The following is a 16,883-nucleotide window of genomic DNA, read 5'->3' as shown; positions in this document are numbered from 1 at the left end:
ACATTTTGATAAGGTATTGGGAAACGTTGACTGGAATAAATAATTAAATTTGTAAGCTACCAACACATCTTATAAATTATTTTAATTTCATTCAGACACACATGAGAGTGTTAATGAGATTTTCTAAAATCAGAATTACTCATTATCACTCATGGATATTCTTGTCTATATATATTCATAAAAAAGGGGCTGATCTTTCCTTTTTCCTAATACACAAGGGGGAGAGAAAGAGATAAGTGCATGGGCAGATGTCTTTCCACCAACACTTGTAGAAGTGGAGAGACTTACCTGCCTAGAACATATGGGGACCCCAAAAACCAAAATCATTCTTCTACACAATCACTTGTGTTTTTGGGATATCAGTAAAAGAATGTCATTTGACCAGATTTGATACCATGTGCTTGATTTAATGAACCTCTCCATGGTTGGAGAGCATGCACTCTCATCTGTGAAGCTGGGTGATACAGCAAACCTGGAATGGATTTTTAAAAAGTCGTTTGCTATTTGTTTTCAAATTCTGAACCAGATTTTTTCCATGTTTAATTGATCGCCCAGGTTCACTGTTGAAAGTGTAGACTCTCCAGCCTTTGAGAGCTTTAATATATCAAGGCCAATGTGTTCTTAATGGTGTTCTCTGTTAACTGTTTTCTGCAATTTTGTATCTTTCAGTGCCAACAACACCCCGAAACAGGTTGAGGTGCGCATGCACGACAGTCAGCTGACCTCAGATGAAGTGCGCCCCAGATCACCATGTCTGAGGATATGCGACAAGCTTCGGAGCAACCTCCTGTTGACCCTTACAGTATTTGGTGAGTGATAGATATCAATATGCTGAATGATTCCTGGCCATCGATCTTTGGAGCTAGCTTCACATGATGTGTATTCATTTTAGCGCATACTAATGCTTTTCGAATTATGTAAATTATGGCACTGAACTTTTTTTTTTTTTGGCTATTAAATAAACCATTGAAAGTATATACAATATACAATATTTACAATATATATGTACAGTATATATGTAAAAGTGTCCCTTATTTTGTGCACCTTGCAATGTTATCTCAAGCAGTTTATCAACCCCCATGTTATGGAGAAGAAGTGTTCTTGCATTGTGTCCTTTGCTGACAATGCTGCTACTCCATAGACAACGTACAATGGCCTTAGTAACCCTAGAACAGAAAATGTGTTACTGGTAGGATAACCAAGTAAAAATAATGCTTCTAGTACAGCCTTCTTAGGACTGATAAACTGCAATATATTACATTTTGGTCCTTGGATTTATATACACTTTAATTGTTTTTTATGAATACCCAGCAGCATTCATTAGAGAAATAAATGCCATATTTAACAGACCAAAAACGATCAAACAAGAGAAGTCCATGATTGAGAATTACTTACACTTAAAATATCCAGAAGCTTCAGGGCTTGCGAATAACTTTGAAATGCAAATACTGACTTATGGAGTCAATGACTGGTCTATGATACCCACACATGATATCGGGTATCGATCCTATCCAAAATTGAACTTTATTACTGGTTTATTGTATTCTCCTGTATAGCTGGACTAGGAGAGGACTGTGAGCCAAAGAGACTCTATTACTTTGCACTAAATCCTTGCTGATCGTAGAAGGAAACACATTGATGACTTCATCAAGGTGAAGAACCTTACCAATGCATTTAGAAGGCAGGGAAAGGAGACAGGTCAATGACCAAACTGCCCGCTTTTTTTAGAAGTGAGGTCACTGACCTAGAGGTGCTCTCTGGTCCAAGTGAATGGATCAATAGACTGGGAAAATAAGGCAAGATCACATGCCTAGTTCTAATAGGTAGGTAGGTAGGTAACTGATAGGTAGGTTGTATGTCTGTTTTGTAATAAAACCACCATCAAAGTGGGTAGAATAACCTTTAGGTAATGGATAATATGTCGTCATCTCTAGTTTACAATGTAATAGAGGCAACAGGACCTCCTAACAAGTCTGTGTGACAGTTGGACCTGGAAAGGCTTTCTCTTTCCAGAGAATCCATCCTGATGTGGACTGGTGATAGAAAGGTAGAAGAGTAACTGTGTTTTGTTCAAGGATAAACAGGGTGGCTTATCAGAATGCGAAGGTGATACAAAAGAGCCGGAGTTAAGCCGGGTGCAGAGGAACCTAGTCAACAGTAATTTCCCAAGGAGGCCAAAAATGCTCCAGATGAGATCCATCCTATAGAAGCCATAGAATGTGAGCCCCCCAAAGTCAGTACAGGCCAAGTGACCTTGTCAAGCACAGCAAGTGAAGTAACTGTGACGATCCAGAAGACCCATCTGTTTTCCTGTTTTGACCTATCTACCTTAGAGACTGGGTCTCCAAGGAGCGCTTGCAGTTATTTTACTTTGGTAAAGTTTCCACTGTTGTAGACTGGCTTGTTGTTACCCAAGGTCTGCAGCTGTCAACACCGCTCTAACCTTTGTCCAAACCTGTTTGTTTTTGCCTAATATCTCCTCCTGAAGCCCGCTACAGATTTTGAAAAACGGAGATGTATATAAAGTACTAAATTATCAGCAGGAAGGTTACAAACAGATAACAAAATACAGTATATGAAGACAGTTTGTAGATAATAGATAAGAAATAGGAAATGAAGTACTGAGATATGATGATATGATGAAGCAACTTTTGCAGAAAGCCTCCAAAAAAAAGCATGGTGGCTCTGTGGCCAGCTCTGGCAGTATTAGGGTTCCAGGTTTGAATCTCAGCCAGGGTGCTTGTATATTCTTCTCATGTTTGCATGGGTTTCTTCTGGGCACTCCAATTTATTCTAAAAAACATTTGCCCAATTTGGGCAAAGACATGTAATATGACTATAGTAGGGGCTTTAGATTGTAAGCTCCTTTGAGAATAGTTAGTGACATGACTATGGACTATGCAAAGCACCTTGCAACACGTCAGCGGTATTTATATATATATATATATATATATATATATATATGTTCTAGGCTACAAAATATCCTTAATGTGATTGATTACCACAGATAGCAAATTAAACTTTCTTTAAGAATAAAAAAGCGTAGGGTGGTCTCCTAGGATCCCATTGTTGTGTCTTTAGAATTGCAAAGCTTTGCTAATGGGTTTCAAATATATTTTTCTTAGCTAATGAGTAATTTAGAAATGTGTTTTGGCTGGAAACCCTCATTAGCAGAAGTAATAGTGGATGGATAATTAAAGCAAGATGTTCTCATGTTAAATTCCGGGCTATTGACATTGCAACGCCTGCAGGAAAGATTAAAGGAGCTGTGGAATATACATAAATCATTGTGTAACAGGGATACTTTACAAGGTGGTTTATCAGCGATTATTAGAAAACTTATAAGAGTTCATCCTGTGTTGATCAGGGCATTGTAATGTCTGCTTTAGGTGCTCCTGTGCACAGTGTATTCATTTAAAGTGCACAGTCTTTATAGTCTTTTCACAGTAATTATAATTTCTTAACAAGCAGACCTTCAACACCTGCCAACATGACCTATGAAGGTGCAGGTAATGTGGAGGAATTCATCCTTAAAGATCACAGCAGAGACTCTGAAGTTGGGTTTTAGTCTTTAAAGCTCACAGCACCTACTGTTTATTTATAGACTATAGAGAATAAAGGGTGCTTTTGTGAAATTTAAAAATCAATTTCTCCCCAATTCTTGCAGTTGCAGAACTTTGTCAAGCATCAGGGTTTGGTCAAAGCTCAAGGCTTAGTCAAGGGTTGTTTTAAAACCCAGTGCCAGCAATAACCTTACAAAGGTTAAAACAGTAAAATATAAAGGTTCTATAAGAAAACATTTTTTTTAGGTTTGAATAGAATGACAAATTATTGTCAGGTTTGTCCCCTTCTTCTGTGCAGACACCCCAGGAAATCAAATAGAATCTTTCTAAAGTAAGAGAAAAACAATATTATATAGCAAAACAGGGATCCTCCATGAAAGGTATTTAGTGACTTTATTACCTTTTTGGGATTTGATGGCAAAAGCCAACTCCTTTCAGGTATGGTAAATGTCCCTCTTCTTCAGGGCTCTATGTAAAGGGTAATACAACACATGAAGGTATCTTGGACCATACTGCAATAGCATAGGACAATATTTGTATTAGAAGGTCAGTGTGGAATCTGAAGTCTCAAAACCAAATCAAGACTTTTCTTGGACCCTACACCCAAGTTGGTGCTTCTTTTGTCTACCCCTATCCTTGATATGTATTGTCAATGAGAGGCAGGGAGCATAATGTGTTACAGCATGCAATCTGTTAAAAGATAGAAATAAAAATTATGCTGTGAGTATTGTGGAGCAAACATACACTTAAGTTGAGCTTAAGATATAAAGTTGTCAAATGAAGGCAGCGCTACATTCATAAATATATTGTTATATTTTTTTTTATGCAAGCTGTGTTAGTTCCTGAATTCGGCTTGATATCAGACTGAGAGATGGAGAAGTAGCACAAGGAGCCAGGCATAGAGTATGTGCTGTAGAGGAAGGTTCATGCAGATAAGTGGAAAGAGCAAAGTGACAAAAAGATAAGTTAACCAGTCTTCTGCTTCTCCTTTCACCTTTCAATTAGAAGAAACTATAAGACCTGTAAGTGAAGACTTGTTACTGAACTGCAGAAGAGATAAGGTTGGTCTCTTGCCCAGCTTACCCAGAGCTGTCCTTCATGCCGGAAATGTAAAAAACACATTGGATTCCACCCAGCGTAACCAGTGATAGGATGCTAGTGCTACAGAATGAACATGGTGGATTTTTATATTGTTTGTAACAGGTTATTCTGTGTAAGGGGACTGTTGTATTTGCCCTGGCTCTTTCCTAATGCCCCTTCCTATTTTTATGGGTTTTTTTGCAGGTGTTATTCTGGGAGCTGTGCTTGGTGGTCTTCTTCGGCTGGCGTCTCCCATCCACCCTGATATAATCATGGTGATAGGCTTTCCAGGAGACATTCTCATGAGGATGCTGAAGATGTTAATCCTTCCTTTAATCATCTCAAGTTTAATCACAGGTTAGTCCATACATATCCCAAATCTGAAATGGTGTGGGAAACCATGGCTGTAATATTGGTCTAACACCAATGACGTAGCAGACTTTTGTGCATTGACACAAACTTTTTCATCCAGTGGTGTCTGAGAAACTATCTGACTGCAGCCCAGCATTCCTTGGGTCTGTAGGACTCTTTGAAACTATTTTACCAAAAATGACTACAGTAGTCCAACAATAGCGGTCATTAGCAGTGAGTTCTTTCAACTCAGGCAACCAAAATCAAGCATGGAAACAGAATTTCTTAGAATGTTATACAAAAACAAAAATACAAAAACTCCCATGACATGTCTGCAAAAGAGAGACATTGTCTGGCCATTTTATTACCTGCTGTGATCAATATGGGGGGTTACCATTCTCCTTGATAGATCTTTTATTTATTGTATTTTGAACATGATGGGTGGAAACACCCAAAACTCAAACAGTTGTAGAAGAGAGATCCTAGCTTTACAGTTTCTATGACATCCAGGAAGACGGGAGACTGACTGCCCGCATGCTCCACGTATGGCTAAAACAGCTTTTCAATGGACCAAAACACAATAGTATATATAACATAAATGTTTATTTTTCACTCCATACACAGCATCCATCATTCTTACACTTAAAACCCGGCCGTAAACATTGTAGCAGCATAGCAATGTCATGAAATCTATGGAGGATATCAGCTGATTTATTGCTGAAATCAAATCTGGGACAATAAAGTCATCCTGTGGAAATGATAAATGTATTTTATATTGAAGATGGGGAGGGGAGGGAACAGTTAATTCATACAGCAGACCTAATAGGATATCAGACTTGATGTACTATGCTTTGTTTTAATGTCACAGACATGTTCTATTGTTCTTGTACCCACGTCTAGTCACTGGTGGATTTTAGGTTCAAAATGACCCTGCATGATAGACACAGCTTCTCTTTTTATGTTTGTGCTTGCTGCTCTAAATTTGTTCAGAAAATCCTCCATAAACCTGCAGGGCATTTTTAGTGTTGTACCAAGTGCTGTGTCTTTTCACTTTTCGCTACCCCGTTACTCTCCATCTGCTCTGTTTTGTTTTGTTTTTGCACCATCAGCACCAATGGCTTTGCTTTCTGCACCATTAACACAACTTTTGCTAAATACACCTACCCACCAGCCGTCTGTCACAGCACTTGGGCCATTGACTACTCAGGTACTAAGCAAGTTACGGGAGGATGATGGGAATGTAATATGCTAGCTCGGCCACTTACATACCAGGTTTTGCAAACCAAGTGCAGTGGGCGTTTGGGCGTCAAACAGCAGAGATGCAATTTAATATTACAAAAATGGATGTGGGATACCTACAGGTTTGTGCACATACCTACAGTAACTTTTTACTTTTTTTCTGAATCTTGACTCCAGTTTTAATATGACAACATTAAGTCACTGCCTTGTAGTAAGCAACAGTGTTGTCAATCTGCTGTACGCTAGAAGGCCTAACAAGCAAACACATAGAACACGGCAGGCTGCAAACACTGCTGGTAGTTGCAAGGCTGAGGTTGCAAGGTTAGTACTGTCAGCCTGCAACGGAAAGTGTTGTTACAGGAAGAAAATTCAGGCAATACATTTTGCAACAGATTATGAAAAATCTGTGTGTTATTTTTTTGCTCATCTTTTTTCCTGATACCTATGCACAGGCTGGATCCAGGGAATGAGCCTCATATATCTAAGATTAGCGTGTTCGATGGCAGAAGTCTAATTAGTGCTTTTTGTGAGCACTTTGCAGCGGAGTAACCGTAATAGGCTGGGAACTCTGCAAATGATCGTAGAGCTCTCTTTACAGCAATTAAAACCAGAACATGTCAAGTGGATGGGAACATCTGCAGCCCCAGTTCTGCAACACACACTTAAATCCCCTGTGACAGCTGGAATTAAACCATATATTAATCTGGTGAATCAAACAATGTGGTCCTGAGACAGATCCATCCCACGCTGAATAACCCTTTCCGTGACTACCGAGCTGGAATAAAAAAATTCAGCAGAAAATAAACAAAGCTAAACTAGGCGGAATAATTGCAAGACTTAATTTGTCGGTGCCCTTTACTTCCTCTCTGCTGAGAAACATCACCCGGACCTTAATTTATTATTATTATTATTATTATTATTATTAAAGGAATTATCCTTTATATATTATAATGTAAACCCCTGTTTAAAAGGACCTGGCATGATATCTGTTTAATCTTGGTAATAACATGCTAGATAGGTAATGTGTACGTGTGCCTATAGGTGGTAAGGCAAAGAGACACCTTGTACTATAAAATTATTGGCCATATGTATATATTTTTTATTTTTCCCATCAGCAGTAAAGATATAGCCACCTAATACAACCTAATTGAGAGATTGACACAATAGTCAAGTTAGGTAAAGTGGAAAAGTGTTAATTTGAAGACAAAATTCCTTTGCCTACAAGTTACAGTGATGGAACTTAAAGTAGTTACAAGATTTAACGCATATACCCCATTATCTGTGGTCTTCTGAACAGTTATTTAACATTACCACTTATCCTCTGGTGGCAGTGATGGGCAGTACTTAATATGATCCCAGGTAGGCATACTGACATGCCCATTAGGGGGCTCAGAGGATGTGGATTAAATGACTTGGTTGTCAATAAACCTGGAAGAATTTTGGGTGCAGCACGACAGGGTGAACTTTAAACAGGTGAAGGTGATGAATTATTTGTACAGGTTAGTAGATATTAAAACGTCACTGTAAAGTGGACCTGAGCTCAAAAATTTGCTGCGTTTTATGGAAAAAAATGTCCATTGCGTATAAGCATTACCAAGGAAATTTTACCTTCTGCCCTAAATTTCTACTTAATTTAGCATTGCAGTTCTTGTTGTGTAAGGATGCCTAGCCATTCTTGTACACATAGTACACAGTTGTATATCTTTAGGGAGCAATCTATCTCATTTATAGTCTTAGGAGCCATTTAAGTGCCAGTACTGTGCTGCCTACTGTTCTTTTAGTCACAAAGCTAAGCCCTGCTTCTACCAACCTGACCGCCTCTATACAAAAACACAATACAGACAGAACAAGGCAAAATGGAGGAAAAATCATCTACAAGGAGGCTAGAAGCAATACTACTGATTAGGTATTTGCACCCATCTGCCTTTTTTTCGGGCACAGTTTCCAGAGATTGTTTTCTCTCTGGATACTAAAATTTGGGGGTCTTGCTTATATCCCACTCCAGAACAAAAGTGTTTCAAGCTATGACACTGTCCATAACAACTAAATGTCTCCTATTTTCATTTAAAGGGTACATGTGAAAAATAATCTTCTGTCTGTTTCTTACAGGCCTGTCTGGGTTGGATGCCAAGTCAAGTGGACGTCTTGGAACCAGGGCAATGGTGTATTATATGGCAACCACGATTATCGCTGCTGTGCTGGGAGTAATTTTGGTCTTGGCTATTCATCCTGGAGATCCCAAACTAAAGAAGCAACTTGGAAAGGGTCAAGAAAATGATGAGGTGTCTAGTTTGGATGCCTTCTTGGATCTTATAAGGAACCTCTTCCCTGAAAACTTGGTTCAAGCTTGTTTCCAACAGGTAACTAAAGTTCTTGTTTATACAGATTGATAAAGGTCCTGAAAACAAAACATATCAGCAGCTATGCCCAATTTTAGCAATGTATTTGTCACATTTAGGCTAGGTTAAGACCTGATTCAGGATCAAGAGATCCCCCATGACACAAAATGGCTGGTACTTCACTTGCTATCGTAAATATGACAGCAGGAGGCAGTGAGTGGGACTGTACAATTCACTGGTACCGCTAATAATTCTTCTTGGTGATTTGGGTAGAAGCTACATCTAAGAAAATGTTGGGATCCCTCTAGGTAAATACTTTCAGGGCCACATCCCCAATCAAGACAAGAGTAAGGGTAGAGATTCAAACATTTGGGACTTTAAAGGTCAATTCATTCAGGCTTATAAATTAAAATCAGTAAAATCTTTTATCAAATTCAATACTTTATAACACTGATAACTATGTAAGAGTATACCACATCATTAGATATCTCCTGTAACCACCAAATTTGATGTTTCAATTGTCGACACGTTTCGCAGAGTCTAAGTTCGCTTCCTCAGGACAAACAGGGAGATCTGTGGTTTTAACAGATAGTTATACAATCAATATTTCAACATTTAATTATGAAAATTCGTTTTTTCTCAAAAAATGCATAATTAAAAGATATAACTCACATGATTTTAGGATGCTCATGGTCGCCCATATATCTCTTTTATAAAGTATGGTGAAATGGCAAACAGAGGGAGGCAGCAGAAACAGTCAAACCAGTTCCAAAAAGAGTTCTCTATATATTCATATTTAGGTTGGGGAGAAGGGAAAGGGCAAAGGGGGAAACGGAAAAGGGAAAGGGGTGGGGGAATGTGAAAAACCATTAATTAAAAAAAAACTTAATAGGACATTTTGTGTCCTAAGAAAATGCATTTCTTTTATCAATAAATTGACTGTAATTAAATCAGAAATAATCAATTAGTATTACTTAGTATATAAAAATATTAATGAATTATCCTTATCAAATAAAAAGTGATTAAATGTAATTGCATTACTGTGATAAAATTATTATTATGTGCTTTCTAATTAGTGTGCTTCCCACATTGATTCAGTTAATAGCCCTGATAGGATGGTATGTCAAAGAAAGATTTCTTGGTAATGGACTTATATAGGTATTCTTTAAAAAGAAAAATCACATGGAAACCTTTTAATAAAAACTAAAACTAAAAATGTTTTTATAATATGGCTTTCCGAAGATTCCAGAATCTAATACCGTGTTTCCCCGATGATAAGGCAGGGCCATCAAATAAGACAGCCCCCCCTTTTTAGAGAAAAATGTAAAATAAGGCCCCCCCCCCCGCAAATAAGCCACCCACTGATACCTGCGCTTACCCGAATCGGGTGGTACGGTGGGTGACTCCGTGTGGTTCCTCCGTCTGCCTCCATGGCTGCGTGCTGCGCCTCGTCATGAAGAGGAAGTGACAGGACTGCAGTGCGCGCACGTGACTCCGCCCAAGCAAACACAGGCAGCTTCCCTCATCCCTCCCTAACGGAGACTGCAGGAGTTTGTTCACGGCCAGAACATCCAAGTGAGACACAGACAGGTTTCTTTTGCTGTGAGCAATACCACTTACTGTATATAAGCTTTAGAATGGGACATTAAATGGTACAGTATATGATGAATTACAATGGGACATTTAATGGTACGGTATATTATTGATTACAGTAGAAGGGGACAATGAATGGATCAGATTAATCAGAAGGGGACAATGATTGGCACAGATTGATCAGAAGTGGACATGAATGGCACATGATTGATCAGAAGTGGACATGAATGGCACATGATTGATCAGAAGGGGACAATGATTGGCACAGATTGATCAGAAGTGGACATGAATGGCACATGAACAATAACTGTGTACTGTAGTCTTCTTCATGGGTAAATAAGGCATCCCCCTGAAAATAAGCCCTAGAGCATATTTTGGCCTTCCAAAAAAAAATAAGACAGTGTCTTATCATCGGGGAAACAGTGTAACCCAGGATGGTGCACTTGAATTCTAACATTAAAAAATGTTCACCAATATTATTTTGAAAGATTACTGATAAAAGGATGATAAAGCCAAAAGGGTCCTTTTAAGTCCTGTTAAGACCTGTTACTGCTAACCGCCCAGGACTGGGGAAAAAAATGGGAGAAACAACTTCACAAGTCATGGGTTTGCACCATGAGAAGAGATGCTGCCTGTGTCTCCGTGCCTCACTGACTACATACGACGGCGCTCCACGTGGAGAACGCCTAGCTAAATCGGAAGTTTATCCCCACGTTGGGCAGGCACCACCTCAGAGGAGGTCATGCTGCCCTTAGAGCCCTTAGACTGGTAGATTGCAAAGGCAACGAGAGTAGATTGCAGATCCCTGCCTTTCAAAAGGAGTTATTAGGTCCAAGTTTTTATTGTTGGTAGATCATTTTGACATGGTCATTTTTAAAATAGCTTGCAAGCCAAAAATTGTGGGCACCCCTGCCTTAGAGCGTCAGAGCAGTGAGAGGCACCCGTCACTTGAAGCAATGGGCGGGACCCGAGGTACGCCTATCCCTCCGAGTTTGAAATCTCCGCAGGACAAGAGTCTGGCGGGGCTGGGCGCCCCCCACTGCTCGAGGGATATACAGGAGGAAAGCATCCAGAGAGTAAAGACATATATACCAATTTATATAGGAGGTTACTGCAGACAAGGACTAATTAAATCAAAATATCATATTAAATTGATTAATAAACACATACATTTTTAGAAGCTACATCTAGCATCTTCCCTGAAGCAGTGGTTTACTGACATAAGGAAGCTGTAACTGCATTACAACCTAATGGCCAGTCTGTTAGTGTTATACCCAACAGAGGGCAGGGGTATTCTAAAAATCTGGAAATCCCCCCAGTGTCTATTTAGAACCCCTATGCTTATTATTACCCATTCCCATCTCTTCCCTGTATAATCCATGTGATTTTAGCACAGAGAATATGTAAATGTACCTTACATCTTCTAGTAAAATTTAGTATTACAGTGCAATCTTGCAAGTTTTTTTTTTAATCTACATCATCAATTTTATGTACCAAGCAGTACATACAATATGATGGCATCCAGTTGGTGGGTGGAATGTATGAAAACTTGGTATTTTCTATCTTACTATTTAAACAGAGTTCCAACTAAATGGGGATTTCCCTTTTAAAAATGTCATGTAAAGGTAAATTCCAGGTACAAATAAAGTTAGCCCTTATAATACCTTCACAAAACCTACACCAGCCAGTTCAGTTCAGTTTTTTTATCCAGCCATTGCTGAGTTGTCCCAGTGCTTCTTCTAGTCTCTAATCTGGTAATCCTGGAATAAAGCTCCCGGTGATGCTGGAACACCGTCTTTGTTGCCACAAGTCACAATCAATCCTGCCAGACTGATAATGCCAGAAGTGAAGAGAAAGTTACAAAACACATGCTTCAGTAAAAAGTTTTTTACTCTCCTACAGGTCCTTTATAGAGAAACCTGGCAAGCCTTGCTTAGGAATACTGGGTACATTTTAAAGGCAATTCCAGTATTTTGGATAGAAAACTATAAATTACCATGAAAAGTATAACCTTAGAAATGTTTTCATAAATGAAAGTAGAAACAAATCACAAAAAGTTCAAAGTCCAATGTAAAACCATTTTAGTTTCTGTAACTTCTTCTTAATCTGGAGTCATCACAAGAGAGAAGTGCACAAGCCAGGTGAAATTACCAAAGGTGTAAACTTTTTTTTTTTTAACTTAGGGTAAGTATTGAACTGGATGTAGAAATTGAATGGATTTAGAAATTCTGGTCCAACTAACAAAACAAGACATGAGTTGATTTGAGTTTTTGATATACTATCCTGCTGTAATAAATTTGATATATATTAAAATAGGTAATTGGAAGTAGATAGCAATGTTTAATAGTATTGGTGTAAATGAAGATTCAGAGTGGGTAGCAAAGACCTTTTTCTCTACTTCACAGATTCAGACGGTGACAAAGAAGGTTGTGGTAGAAACTCCTGTAGAGGAACCTGTTAATGTCACAGATTCATTTTTGGCCATGATGAACGACACTGTGACCACAACCACAGAGGAAATCAAAAAGAAACTGGAGTTTAAAGATGGGATGAACGTCCTTGGTATGTAGTTCTCTCATTCACAATTTCAGTGTATTATTGGCTACTGTGATTGTTTTGTTGTGACTATTTATGGAAGGCACATTCACACATGTAACGGACAACAAACTGCTCTAGGCACACAATGCTGTTTTTGTACAAGCTCCGTTCCTTGCAAAATTGAATTATGCTGCTCAACTCCAATGGTAGTAGCAACATTTAGAGGAAAGGTGCTGTTGGAAAAGTGAAGAATTACTACATGACTGTGCATAACCAGTACCCTAAAAATGTACTTTTTCATCAATTCCATCTGAGAAATAGCAGTGCTCACTCCTATATGTTATGTAATAGCCAATATAGTGTTATACTGCAGCAATGTAAGATCTAAGACCTTGTACCCCTAAATCCAGACTTCAGGTGATTTTGAGCGATATCATTACATGCTATTTACTGTCATCCCTGCTGGATGTTTTGGCATGAGGAAGCAAAACCATGCCTCCACCAGGATGGCAGCCTCCATAAGGAGACACAATGCAGAGCAAAGCATGTTAAGCCAATAATATGGGAAATATTATTTGCAAAGAGACCACAGACTATACAGATGACTAGTCAATTTGCCTGTTTTTGTTTGGCACAGCTTCCGGAGTTCTGTTCCTTATTAGGGGCTGTGTCAATGGACTTTTGTTTGCACGAGAACTCTTCCTATACAAGTCAATGAAGACAGCCTGGATGAAGGTTCAGATATAAGTGAAAGGCACCTGTTAATTAGCTTAGATTGAATTAATGCATTTCACCTATGCCATTTTCACCTAGGCAATGGACAGCACAGTGGCTCAGTGGTTAGCACTCCTGCCTTTGCAGCGCCAGGTTTGAATCCCAGCCAGGACACCCTCTGCATGGAGTTTGCAGGTTCTCCCTGTGTCTGCATGGGTTTCCTCCCCCATACCAAAACAAGCAGTTAAGTTAATTGGCTCCCCCCCCCCAAAAAAAAATGACCTTAGACTACATTAAGGACATATGACTATGGTAGGGACATTAGATTGTGAGCCCTTTGAGATAGAGTTAGTGTCATGACTGTGGACTTTGTATAGCCCTGCATAATATTATGGCTTTATATAAATACTATAAATTAATAATAAAATGCCTCATATACAAGCTGAATGCACCGGAATGAGGGTTGCATGTGTCCATCATCATTACAACCTCTCTCCTCTCAACATTCCCTAAATAAGTTTAGCTTTATACTTCACTTTACTGGTGGACATATTCATTTTAGGAGGGAACAATAAAGGCATCATGAAGAGTTCATCTGTTCTTTCTCTTAGATGTTGCGATCATAGAAGATAGTTTATAATGTACATTATATATCAGTGGGTGTGAGTTTTGCTTTGATCATGGCCCGAATGTTGAAGAATCTCCACTTGGGTCTGCTAGTCAAACATACGTTAATCAAACTGCCCAACACACAAACGTTCCTCAGACCAGTCATCCCCTGTTCACCAAGTTTTTGGCCGTAAGAATGTTTCTGTTATTAAAACTGATGTTCTTGGAGGTTACCATTTTCTACCATGAAAAGCCAGAAAAATGGGAATGTTACATTTGATCATGAACCTGTTAGCTTACCCATTTTCTTTTTTGCCTGCAGGTCTGATTGGTTTCTTCATAGCCTTTGGTATTGCAATGGGAAAGATGGGGGAACAAGCACGGCTGATGGTTGAATTCTTCAGCATCCTGAACGAGATTGTTATGAAACTTGTGACTATGATAATGTGGTAAGTTAATGATTGAGTGTGCACCATTGCAATTAAAGCAAATATGTTATGGCTGACTTACTAAAGCATACAGCATTGGTGTAGGGACAGCAGTTGAGACCAATTCAGTGCTCCTATTTCCATTGTAAATAAATTAAACATGTTTCTTTACCCTGTATGGACATTGCTTAGGGATACTTAAAACAGGCCTAGTGAAATACCCCATACCAATAGATGGCCCCCAAATTCCCTTAATTTGCACATCTAACTTAAGGACTTCCTACCAGCAAAGCTCCCGTGACATATTGCTCCTCCTTGCCTTCCTTCTAAACTCAGCAAATTACCTTTAAAGCTCCACCTGCTACTGCAGCCAACAATGACTTCCCATTTTTACTCCTAGCGTCGTTTCTTTAGTCCCCTCAGGTCTAGTCCTTCACAACTCTGCCCTGACTCTTTTTCATTCTGAAAGCCCTTTTTCTGCTTTCCATAAATAAACCCCATTGTATACTGAGCTCTATTCTTCTGCAGCTTTAGATTCACATCTTGCCAAATGTGATTGGCAACACTCTCCACTGTTGGACTTGCAGGTTGAACAATGACCATCCTGTCTGAGGTTAGAAGCTACCTCAAGAAACAGAATTTCCTCACCGTTCATCACAGGTCCTTTGTCAATTCTTGTGAAAGCAGCAGACTCAGTATTTTAAAGACAATAAAGTCTCTGGGGAGATCCTGGACTGGATACAGGTGGACAAGTTCCATGTTCTCAGAGGAAATGAGCTTAGGAACTGTCACAGCCATTGACCTCCCTTTAAGAAAAGAGCCATTTGGAGAAAAGTTTAAGGAGAACAATGCATTCTTAGTTTAAAAAAAAATGCTGCAGTCTTCCTTCCCATTGGAACCTCATCTGGTTCCTTAATATAAATTGTTTTACTGTTTAGGCTTTGTGGCTTTTATGAGTTTTGGTGAATATTTAGGGTTGGCTTGCTTTGTTGACATTAAAAACAAAGATCACCTGCTAAATCATCCTAACAGTTCATTTTACCCAAACCTGATATCTCTACCTTTGATAGATGCTGAAACTACAGGTAGTTCCCGGGTTACATACGAGATAGGGACTGTAGGTTTGTTCTTAAGTCGAATTTGTATGTAAGTCGGAACAGGTACATTATTTTAATAAATGCAATTAGGACAGACGTTCGTCTCAAAATATTATTAGGCAGCGTAGTGCCAGTTACAATATAAAATCCCCACTGTTAATCATAAATAAAGCAAAAAAAGAAATACTTTATGGAGCCTAGACACTCATTATCTCCTGGAGCAAGCAGTGCTTTGATATGCAAAAAGAAACAACTGCAGAATTTGTCTTGGTCATTAAAGAGTTACAAGAGGCTGCAGAAGAGCTCAGTCCTTAAGATCACCCACAACCTCAGCTGTGTTTAGCAAAAGACTTCTTCTGCAAGTCATGCAAACTGCCCCTACCCCCATCAAGCCTCCATCCTGCACACGAGGGAGCAGGAAGCTCCTTTCCTATCTAGGAGTTTGCATGTCGGATGTCCTTAACTCAGGGAATACCTGTACATGCAGTTTCTGGTCTCCTTGAGGATATTCTCATCTCCACTCATTTACTCATTGGCTTAATTTTTTAGGGGGAGAGGTGTAAAATTGGTTTGTATTGTTTTAGGCTGTCTGCGACTGCTGTGGTCATATATTATGCTATAGCATTGGAGGAAGTCTATCTTAGAATTTATATTGGTTGTCTTTGCTGTTTTCCGCCTGAAAATACTAGGTGCCTGATGCTTATGCTGCTCATCTGGCTCTAGAACAGATATCACTATCCTAACTTGGATTGTTTCTTTGGGTCAATGACTCTTACTCTTCCAGAAATTATAATATGCTACTTGTATCTAATTTTAAAGTCATGTATATGGCTCATCCAAGGGATGCTGTTACTGTCGACTTTTCAAGCAATTTATATTACTCACTATATTTAGCAAATAGATTGACAATGAAAGCAATTATCTAATAACAGGGAAATGTTTGCTACATAGGCTTAAAGGCTTGCTACATTATGTGCAGTATAAATCTACTTGTAAGGGTTTGTTTTTTCAGCAAAACTATATTTAAATGTTAAAATGCTGTGCTGCACCAGGCTCCTTCCAGTGCTGCCTAGATGGCTACCTACTGAAGAAGGGGAATCAGGTAGGCTGTTCTTCTGCCTAGACCTTTATAACATGCAACCGACATTATAGGTAACAGCATCTACCCCCAGAAATGTAACAATTTATCACAATAGGAATATATTTATTATTGTGTTGGTCCCCATTTATTCAAATTATTATTATTATTATTATTATTATTATTATCCAAATGCAATAAAGCATCTTAGTATCATTTGGCTTTAAGTTCTTAATGGGTGCTCAATGTTCCTA

At 38.9% G+C, this 16,883-nt stretch overlaps 1 protein-coding gene across 2 annotated transcripts in view; it reads left to right on the top strand.

Moving 5' to 3' along the window:
• The window catches only part of SLC1A2 (solute carrier family 1 member 2), an 82,346-nt gene that overhangs the window by 38,687 nt on the left and 26,776 nt on the right, over positions 1 to 16,883 (top strand). For both annotated transcript variants that reach the window (XM_072422117.1, XM_072422116.1), the window contains exons 2-6: positions 670 to 809; positions 4,848 to 5,000; positions 8,343 to 8,593; positions 12,571 to 12,727; positions 14,349 to 14,475. In XM_072422117.1, the coding sequence (XP_072278218.1) occupies positions 670 to 809; positions 4,848 to 5,000; positions 8,343 to 8,593; positions 12,571 to 12,727; positions 14,349 to 14,475 (828 nt within the window). The remainder of the gene's footprint in view (positions 1 to 669; positions 810 to 4,847; positions 5,001 to 8,342; positions 8,594 to 12,570; positions 12,728 to 14,348; positions 14,476 to 16,883) is intronic.

This window comes from Pyxicephalus adspersus, chromosome 9 (genome assembly GCF_032062135.1).
Source record: "Pyxicephalus adspersus chromosome 9, UCB_Pads_2.0, whole genome shotgun sequence".
In the NCBI taxonomy this organism is placed as follows: Eukaryota; Metazoa; Chordata; class Amphibia; order Anura; family Pyxicephalidae; genus Pyxicephalus; species Pyxicephalus adspersus.
Note: the sequence above shows the minus strand (reverse complement) of the source record. Positions and strands in the feature narration are given on the sequence as shown.